This window comes from Bos mutus, chromosome 8, assembly GCF_027580195.1.
Source record: "Bos mutus isolate GX-2022 chromosome 8, NWIPB_WYAK_1.1, whole genome shotgun sequence".
NCBI classification, from domain to species: Eukaryota; Metazoa; Chordata; class Mammalia; order Artiodactyla; family Bovidae; genus Bos; species Bos mutus.
This window is the reverse complement of record NC_091624.1, coordinates 53146838-53157198: the sequence shown is the minus strand read 5'-3', so window position 1 is coordinate 53157198 and position 10361 is coordinate 53146838. Positions and strand designations below refer to the sequence as shown.

The 10361-nt window shown below is 47.8% G+C and overlaps 1 protein-coding gene across 1 annotated transcript; it reads right to left on the bottom strand.

Annotated features, from left to right (window-relative positions):
* Nucleotides 1-2087: 2087 nt before the first annotated feature.
* On the bottom strand, nucleotides 2088-8163 carry LOC102278906 (protein SPATA31F1). The gene is given in 5 exon segments (XM_005900784.3): nucleotides 2088-5060; nucleotides 5063-6039; nucleotides 6990-7050; nucleotides 7314-7359; nucleotides 8023-8163. Coding segments are annotated over 5 exon segments (3996 nt in total). The 3' UTR covers nucleotides 2088-2289.
* Nucleotides 8164-10361: the final 2198 nt, after the last annotated feature.

Here is a 10361-nt window from a genome sequence, read left to right as displayed (position 1 = left end):
GGGTGTACCAGGCCTGGTCCTTAGATCGTTCCTTCATTAACAATCATTGTCTGGATGATTTTATCCAGTCTCATGGTTTTACATGCCTTTCTTTCTCCTCCCCTCCTCCCTCTCCCCCTCCTCCTTCATCTTCTTCATCATCATCATCATCATCATCTAACCTTAATCTACCTTTCTATCTAGTTGTCTATAGTCAGGACCTTCCCTGATGAGTATTAAGCTTCCGTGTTGAGAACAGACTGTTAGAAGTATGGTCTCAGGCAGAAGTTGGGGTCAGTTATTACACTACTGCAGTAATAATAGCAGCAGAGTGAGTGAGAAGTGGTTGTGTTATGAATTCATTTCAGAAGGTAGAGACAACAGAGTGGACTGGACATGGACAGTTAGGGAAAAAATGTCAAGGAAGACATCAATGTTTTTGTCCTGAACAACTGCAAAGATGCCATTGCCATTAACTGATGTTATGAATACTGTGATTGGAGCATGTTTCATATGTGTAATGAGATAATGGATGGGCACAGGGAATCAAGAATGTACTGTTCTACAGTTTAAGATGAATATTGGACATTCAAGTATATGTGTTGATTAGACAATCTGGGCATGTAGACTGTCTATCCCGTGAAATCACGAGTTCCACTTTTAAATTCTATGTCTTTGCCATGTTAGTTATAGCTATTTGCATATAATAAATACACATTTTAATTGAATGTAAAATAGTTCTCGAAGTTATTTTTTAAGTTTATTTTATCTTCCTTTCATTTTGAGATATAATTGACATACAGCACCGTGTGAGTTTAAGGTGCACAGCATAATCAAGGTTATTTTATTGTGACCCTTCTGGGGCCCTTCTGAGCTGAGTACCCCAGTAATCCCATGGCAGGACTCCTTATTCCATAGCACTCAACATACTAATGTAATGATTTGTTTGCCTCCACAGCCCAGACTTTGTATTCAAGTACCATTAAGGTATTATTATGCCAACCACTATCCTAGGCCCTGGGCATATGAGACACTATTGTATTATTTAGGCAAGAATGAGTGAGTAATTTAACAAACAGAGACAGTAAACACAGAAAAAAGGGGGCAAAGTTGAGATATATCAAGATTAGAACACAGTCACTGACTTCATGTTTGAGCTGAGCAAAAACACGGGTTTATAGTTATACCAATCCCTAACACTGAACAATTTTGTAGGGTGGAGGTGAGTGTTCAGAAATTTTAATTTGCATTGCCCTTGGACAACAAGGTTCAACTCACTGCTCTTCATCACACTATGAACCACCAAAACTCAGTTTATTCGTCCCCATCCCCCAAAAGCAAGTAGGCACTGGGTTGGCTTCCTGGTTCAAGCAAACCAGTCTTTTCTCTTATTATGCCCTCTTCAGGACCATGTCAGCTTCTATCCCAAGTACTCAGACTTCCATCTACATGCTCTCCCTTCCTGCTTATCTCCTGCCTACCCTTGGGAGTTTCCATGTCCTACTGTGATGTTCATTCCCAGTGTCACTTATTCCATGCAGCTGATAGACAGAGGAGGTGGGATACAGGCAAGAGAACTACAGCCGCCTCCCAGGTGAGTTCTCCAAAAAGATCTAACATAACCGACAGGAGCAGAAGGGGAGATTCTATCATTTGTTTTTGGTATTTATCATATTATCTATATGCTATTGATAATACAAAGCACCTCCTCAAGATTGGAACACTGGCACTCTCCTAAATATCTCCCTTCCAGATTGTGACATACATATAGAAGTCATCAGTGAATTTTGCCTGGGGCAAAAAATTCCTGGCCACTCGTTCTTGACAGTACTGCCCTCCACATTGCTTCTCTGGGCCAAGGACACCATGATATTAATCAAATTCAAGTCTGACCTTTAACTTCAATGTATCTTAGACAAGGGCCTTAATTCTCTGCTCAAGTCCCTTTTATCCACAGTCCAGGGGGTTTGGGGTTGCGGCGGGGGGTTGGGGGGGGGGTGGGTGTGGAATGCTGTCCCAGCTTAAGAGTGGGTTAAAGCTCCTTCCCTAGATAGGAACGACATTTACCTCCATTATGCCTTCCCTGAGCACACCATGGTGGAGAAAAGCAGCAGACATACAACTCTCTGCTTAGAGATATATAAAGTGTATTGGGGTGGTATTCTGCCCACCTGCACATTAATAAAAATGACAGGAGCAGTCCTCCTCAAGGGATGCAGACACTGGGGAGACTACAAAGTCTTCTGACTGTGTTGGGTCTTCTTGAGCAGACTAGAGTTTCCTTCCGAGGTGAGAGGTGAGAGCTGAGAGTTAGGGTGGGTTCTTTGGTTGGGTGGCACAAGCCACTAGAGGACAGTGCCGAGGACAGTGGCGGGGGGCACCCAGGACTGAGGCCAAGTGGAGCTGATGGGAGCGGGAGTGGTGCCGGAGCTTACTGCCTGGGGAGTGGGTAACATCCATGAAAGCCAGGCTCATCTGCTTCTCAGGGGGTGGAAACTGGGCCTTGGGGTCCCCTCTTGTCTTCTCTGTCTTAGTTCGTCCCTTGGGACTTTTGGCTGGAGCCAAGCTTTTTTCCACATTTTCTTTTCTGGTGCTGGCCACTTTCTCAGATGCAGAGGACATGGATGCCTCATGCCCTTTGCCTTTTGTCTTGGGTGTAATACAGTGCAGAAGAGATTTCATCTTATTTATCAGGCCATATTCTGGAAGGCTGGGCCTCTTGTGAGTATGGCCTTGAACTACCTGCCTCGGAAAGACCTGACCTTGTAAAGCTTGGCCCTCCGATGGCTTACCCACATTGAGCTGGCCCGGGAAAGGCTGGCCTTGTGATGCTTGGGGCACCACAGGCTGGGCATTCTCGGGAACCCTTGCTGGTTTGAGGATAACACTGAGCTTGGCTTGACTGTCTTGCAGGTCCTTCTTCTGAGAATCCTTCCCCCTAGGGACTCCAGGAGGTAGCTCTGGGAGTTTAGGCTGAGGGTGATGCCGAGGACTATGTTGACAGGAAGCATCAAGGTGAAAGCGATGTCTCCGTTGCCAGGGGCTGCGGGGTGTCCTATTCAGAAGTATCCCTTCTGGCCTCTGGCCTTCAACAGAGTGGCTTTTTTCTCTTGTGGAGGAGAGTGTGAACCCAGCATCACCTTCTCCATGGTCCCCAGCCAATCTGGGTTTGCCTGGCTCCTCTCTCTTTTCTGCCAGTGTAGGGACTTGGGCTGAGTCCTTGCTCTTGTCAGGACTATGGAGCTCAGGGCTCCGGGGCTCAGGGCTCCAAGGCTCCTCCAGACTGGGGTTGTTCACACTGGCCTCCAGCTGAACACAAAGCACCTGGGCCTCTGTCATGTCCCCACTGACTAAGATACCGGAAGCCCAGTGGACAGAACTATGGGGTACTATGCTGGAACTGGGTTGCTTCTGTTTCTGGTGCACCGCCTTTGACTCAGTGGCCAGCTGTTCTTTGAGGTGGAGCCACTCTGGGTCTGGGGCACATGGCACATCTGGTGGGATGGGGAGTTCCTGGAGCAGTGGTTGTCCTTGGTTGTTTAAAGTCTCAAGAGACTCCTGTGTACATACATCCTCTGACGTTCCTACAACTTGTTCCCTGGACTCTCTTGCCTTTAAGGGAATTCCAATTTGTGCCTCTAGGATCTTCTTTCTCAGATGGAAATTCATTTTGGCCAAGATGTGCTCCCCAAGTGAAGAGGGCCTCTCAGGCTCTGTTTGGCTTTCTATAGGCAGCATCTCAACTACTCCTTTCACCTGCGCATCAACCTGGAATTCTTCTGCAGTGTTTGAAAGAGCCTCACTGGCCTCTTGAAAGCCTGGCCCAGGACTTGGACCCTGCTCTTCAGGTGAGGTCACTTGAGTCAGAGGTTCTGTTGAGAATTCAACAGGCTCAGGCACCATCTCTGTGATCATAGCTGGGGATGTGATTGACGTGGTTGCTGGGGCCATGGCCCTGGAGAGAGCCACACAATAAAGAGCAGGCAGCCCTGACAAGAAGGCCAGATACTTGTGCCGTAAAGTTATCTCCAGTTTCTCAATGGCTGCCTCTGACAGGACTCCGGGCAGCTTAGGATGTTCAGTGACAGCTTTTGGTGAGACCTGTTGCTGCTGATCAAGGGCCACTGGCATCCCGGGTATAACTTCCTGTTGAAGGTCCTGGTCAGCTGCTGCCTGGAGTTCCAGGGGCTTGCTTTCCAGGATGCAGCTGAAGGGAGTCACTTCTAGGCCCCCAGGAATTATGCACTCCCAAGAACTATATACACAGGCAGGGATGTTGCCCTGGTGAATTTGTCCACATTTGGAGTCGATATGGCCCCGCAATATTGCCTTGGCCTGGTCAAATAAGTGTGGCATGGGGACTGACAATGCGTCCACAATAGGTGAGAATGGGTCATCAGCTCCAGTGGCCTCCAGAGATGTAGGCTGGGGGCCATTCACACTGTCTAGGGCTGTGCTGCTCCAGGATATAGTCTGCTGATTAGTGGGGGACAGGAGCAACTGGATGGACTGCTGGATCTTCTGGGGCAGGCCCCAGCGGTGGTGAATCAGCTGTCTCTGGAGGTGGTATTCCAGCACCCTCCTGGTGTGCTGCGGGAAGAGTAGCTCCCTTGTGAGGACTGAGACATGCTTCCCCGGCCAGAAAGTTTTCAGAGTCTCAGAAGACTGGGCTTTGTCACCAGGCTTACACTCCACGGGGCTCTGGACATGTTGATCTCTCTGGAAAACATCTGGCAAGTCCCACTGAAGCTGGAGCTGCCTCTGCAGCAGGTGCCACTCCAAGGCTTCACACTCGTCCAGAGTCAGAAATGGGACATTGATGTGAGCTTGTTGGTGAGCAGACGGAGCAACACAATCTTGTGAAGACAGAGAAGAGAGTGGAGTTGACTGGGTTGGAGTTTTAGGCAGCAAAGGGAAGAAGGAGAGTTCCTTGAAGAGAAAGGGATCCTTCAAGTGGGGCTTGGACATGCTCTCATCGTTGGAGAGGCCTTGAGAAGCCAAGAAGGTGTCAACCAGTGACTCACTGTGCAGAGAAGGCAGGCCACAGAATAGCTGGCTGTATTTTGGCTGCACGGGCCCACTGAGTCACTAGCCTGTTGCCCAGACATTAGATAGAGGCCACTTAATTCTTTAACGGCTGAAGAGGGCAAGGCTAAAACCTTATGGTTGGGAATTTGCTGGTAGAGGCGTCTTTGTTCTGGATCTGTAATGCACCATTCAGAAACCCAGAAGGCCTGGGTAGGCTGGCCAGCCATACCTGAACCCCAGTTCTGGTATGAAATGGTCCCAAATTTCTCAACAGAGAAACGAGAAGTATTATTGTGGATGAAAGAAACTGGTTGCTTATATACAGTTTGGTAAAATAGTGGCGGCTTTGGCATCAGCTGCCTCAGGGACTCTTCTACACGCCTGGGGAGCCCCCACCTCTGGAAATGCGTCCATTTTTTCACATGGACCTCAAGAAGTCTCAGGACTTCAGGACTCAGGAACGGCAGGTGGGCAGGGAGGACAGTGACCATCGGCAAGGCCACTGGATGTGTCAGGGTAGTAATTTCTTGTTTCAGGGTCAGCAGAGAGACCTGGGGATTTAAGGGCTGCTGGACTTGGTTCCCACAGATGAGGCTGAGGTTGCTCTGCATCATCTCCTGCAGATTCACTGAAATTCTAGGCTCCTCAGTCCCTGAGGGACCCTCTAGCACTTGGAATCCCTGCCTTAGCTTGAGATGTTCAGCCCAGTAATCATGGATGCCGGCTGCACCAGGTGACTGGGCCACTGACTGGACTAAGGATTTCTGTGACACTGTGAGGGTTGCAGATGGAAGTGAAAGGTCTTTGGAGTGTGGGGAACGATGCTCCAGACTCTGCTCAAAAGTCACATTAGACATGGACAAAACCTCTTGGCAAGAAGAGCCCTGAGAGGTATCCCCTGAAGTGGGGGAGATCAGGGTGTTCTCACCCAACAACTGCTGAATCTCCAGAGCCATGGTGTTGCAGGTTTGGCAGCAGGGATCTGCACACAGGATCTGCCGCACGTTCCCCTCCTGAGGTAGCCAGCCCTGGCTGGGAAGGGAAACATAGCAAATGTATGTTACTGATGGACAGTTTGTTACTCTTGGCCAGTGTGTGGCCCTGGGCCTGCCCTCCCCTAGTCCAGTAAACTCTGGGGCCTGCAACCACTGGGTGTTTAAGTGTCTACTTTTCTTCCTAGGGAAATGCCATTTGGCAAGCTGTAGTGGGCTGGGCTGAGAGCCTGGAGCTTGTTGGGCAAGGTCTCAGACAACGGATGGAAATACAGGGCCTTGAGAAACTGGGAGGCGGGTGAGCTCTCTGCTGACCTGTGCTGAGAAGCTGAATTAGGAGAAGGGAACCAGGCAGGTGGGGGAGCCAATGGTTAGCTGATGGGGCAGCACCAGAGATATCACCAGGTAGAACCTGGAGTCAGCCTCACTTGGGGCCACGGAAGTCCTGTGGGAGCTCTGCATTCTGGGGATTAGATGTACACATCTCTTAAGAGCCAATTCCTCATTCTGCAGAGCTCTTAAGAAGGGGATAATATGACAAGCTCCTGCCTGAGGGTTGTCCCAGGAACTGGCCTTCCTGAAGACAGAACCAGAGGAGGTAATGTCAGCAGGGTCCAGGGGTCTGCCCTTGAAAGGGAGCGGCTGTAAAGAGAATATGAAAACGATGACTTGTTTATGCACTTAACTATCCATTCTCCTGACTGGGTAACTTGTCTCATGGTTGGGAGAAAACCCACATCATTAAATTCTGTCAAATCCTGACTTCCAGCACCTTTGTGAGCCTAGCCCAGAGCACAGCTGGAAGACCCCTCTCCACTGAGACGTCTGACCCCACCCTCTCCTCCACCAACTCTCACCCAGGGCTCCAGGCTCCATGTGTCTGGCTCCCTCTCAGCCATTCTCCTTCTGCCCAACCCTGCCGCAGGCCAAACACAGAAATTACCACAGGCCATACTAGGAGGTGGGAGACTGCAAAGAGCAAGAGATCACCTTCGCATGACTGAGAGCAGCTCCCACAGCTTGTCAGCTTCTTTCCGGGAATGTCTCCTAGCTGAGAAACCAGGAGACAGTGTTACACAGAACAGAAGGGGATTCAGGGACATCCTACAGGAATCTAAAAGCCTTGAACGACAGGAGACTGCAGACCCCTACCCCACCCCCATAAAAGTCTTCTGGAAGAATCTGTCAACTTGGGGATTGGAGCCTTCAGCAGTTAGAGCACCTGGTGCCTGGCACTAAGGGTCACTGGGGGACAGGGTCCATGGGAACTTCACCCCCAGGGGAGGGAAGTCAGGGCAAAGACTAGGACTTTACCTCTTGATGCTGCATCTCTAGCCCTTTGTCTGACTTTTCGGTGACGCTTAAAGACAAAAGAGTTGGAGTGTGAAGTTGGGACACCATTTTCTTTTTCACGTCCAAACCAAGACAAAGCTAATATAGATTACCTAATCCTTTTTAATTTACCTGTATTTTACTTAATTTCCTAACTTTTCATACTCATATTTTTTTTGTCTCAATATTTGTCTTATTTCTGATTCATTTTGAGGCTCTTCTGTCCTCCACACCTCCCATTTATTTCCTAAGAGAAGTTCTGTATCAAGCTTATAATGGAACAAGAGAAAGGGTGGAACAGAATAAAGTTGTGTAGATTTAATAACCAAAGGACTTCAATTTACAAATGCCTTAATGGACCACAAACCAGAAAAATCTCCCATAAAGGGAAGTCTTCTAAGATCCAGTGAGGCACAATCCATTTCATCTAAGTCTCAACCCAAGCCAGATAGAGATGTTCTTGATTTTTCAATTAGAATATACTGCAGGGATGGTCTGGTAAAAAATGATTTCTAGGCGCTGAGAAGAGAAATACCATATAAGAGTAACTAATGGATGGTAAAAAAAAAAATAATAATATGGGTGGGGAGGTAGACAGGTTGAGAGGAAGGATAAAAGGAAAGACACTGGGAGCTTAACGCATCTTATCTAAGGCTTAACTAGTTCAGTCCTGGTCATAGTGTTTCCCTACCCGGCAGCAGCTCCTTTTATGTTCCGTTAATCCATGGTAACTCTTTTTCACTTGCCAGATGATTAGAATAATAATGAAGATGGAGCCATAGGTATATAGGGGATACCCCAAATCCCAGAGAACAAAAGTCTGGCTCATCATGGTCTAAACCTCATAATCACGAGGAGACCAACCATCCCTATGAATGTAGGCATTCAGAGTCCTGGCACCTACTGACTTCCAATGCTTGCTACACATTGCTGTCTCCAACCTCACAGATGACGGAACCAAGCCACCAGACTGCATCACAAAGCCCTTCTGTTCCACAAGGTAGGTATGGTGTCAGAGAGCTTCACCTGTCTAGGAAGTCCATGTGGTAATTCCGTCTGCAGATGAGGGGGTCTGGTTGTAAGGAATGAAGGTGCCACTCACAGGCAGTGTCTGTGGTCTCACTCTGTCTTCACTCTCCATACCCTCCACCAGCCTGACGGCCAGTCTGGTTATGGCTTGGAAATGGAGAGCTTTGATGTTACAGGCAGTGGGTGATGGGAAATCAGAGGTGTATGAAGGGACCATGGCTGAAGTGGCAGGGACAGGTAAAAGTGGTAGCATCTTTAAAACGACATTGTGGGAATCAGAAAGGAATGCCTCCCAGACTGTGTGGCCTCAAGCTTGCGGATGAGTGAGAAGAGACTGTAAACATTGCCTTCCATTGAGACATATTAATGAGATTTCCTTGTGCATCTCTTTTAAGAGTTAGTTTTCTAGAACTGTTTTTAACTATGTTACAGAATTCTGTCTTCTCACAGAGATGCGTACCTGCAAAGACGTGTACCTACAGAGGTGTGTACCTGCAGAGATGTGTCAGTGACCACTTCTGACTTAAAGTCATAAAGTAGTTGCTGATTGTGGTTAGATCTACTCATCTATTCTGGATGTCTGCTGTTTGCCTAAAGGAATTTTGTTTGTTTGCTTGTTTTTTAACTAGAATTTTTTAAAACTTTAAGCAAGCCAGTTGTTTTCTAATTCATCACCAGGGCCCATCACTCCTATATGCTGACCATTTATTTACACATTTATGTTACTTACCTGACCTCTGTGGATATTGTCATATTTCTCTAACACTCTAATTTTTAAGTTTCTTTGAGGAAAAAAATCTTTCCCTGGTGACAGTAGTCTCACAGCCAAAAATCCTTGAGCTCAAAATCTCTGAAGATACTCCTTGGTCCTTCCTCCAGTATCTAATCTTTCACCCAACTGAAGACTGCTGTTGCTGCTGCTAAATCGTTTCAGTCGTATCCAACTCTATGCAACCCCATAGATAGCAGCCCAACCAGGCTCCTCTGTCCCTGGGATTCTCCAGGCAAGAATACTGGAGTGGGTTGCCATTTCCTTCTCCAATGCATACATGCAGGCTAAGTCACTTCAGTGATGTCCGACTCTGTGCGACCCTATGGGCAGCAGCCCTCCAGGCTCCTCTGTCCACAGGACTCTCCAGGCAAGAATTCTGGAGTGGGTTGCCATTTCCTTCTCCCAACTGAAGACTGGTGAGCCCTCAATCTATGCTCAGCCCTAAGCAAAGCAGTGTTAAGAGTACAAAGACATTTGAGTCATGCTGCCTTTCTGCTATCCAGACAGCCTATTTTCCAACATAAGACATCACACAAAGCAAGAACCAACAATCCAAAACATACGGGATCATATACTCACTTGTGAGGCCCAGGTCACAAACATCCCATTCCAGAGGAGAGAAAGCACAGTGAGGATTAGCGTGGTTAGAGAGGGCTCCTGGATAGATTAACGTAGAGTTAGGTCTAAAAGTGCAGGCTACAGGCAAAAGGAGTGTATTCTAGGTGGGAGAGAAACGTGCTAACAAACGCAGAACACTGAGGAATGGGCCACTAGCACATCTGGCAGTTAGAAATGTGGTCCATTTCTAGCAGAGGCATAGGTGGGCAGACTGGGGAGGACTTGTGGGATAAAGATTGGAGAAGTTGGGCCTCTTGATAAAGGATCAATGCATTTAACTGATTTCAATCACTGAGATTGTTTTGTTCTGTTTTTTGTAAGTAGACATACATATACATGGTGGGCTTCCCTTGTGGCTCAGCTGGTAAAGAATCCACCTGCAATGTGGGAGACCTGGGTTCGATCCCTGGGTTGGGAAGACCCCTGGAGAAGGGAAAGGCTACCCACTCCAGTATTCTGGCCTGGAGAATTCCGCAGACTGTATAGTTCATGGGGTCTCAAAGAGTCAGCACAACTGAGCGACTTTCACACTTCAGTATGCATGGTACAAAATTCAATAGGCAGAATAAGGTATGTATAAAATATGTTTTCTTCTCAATCTCTCATCTCCC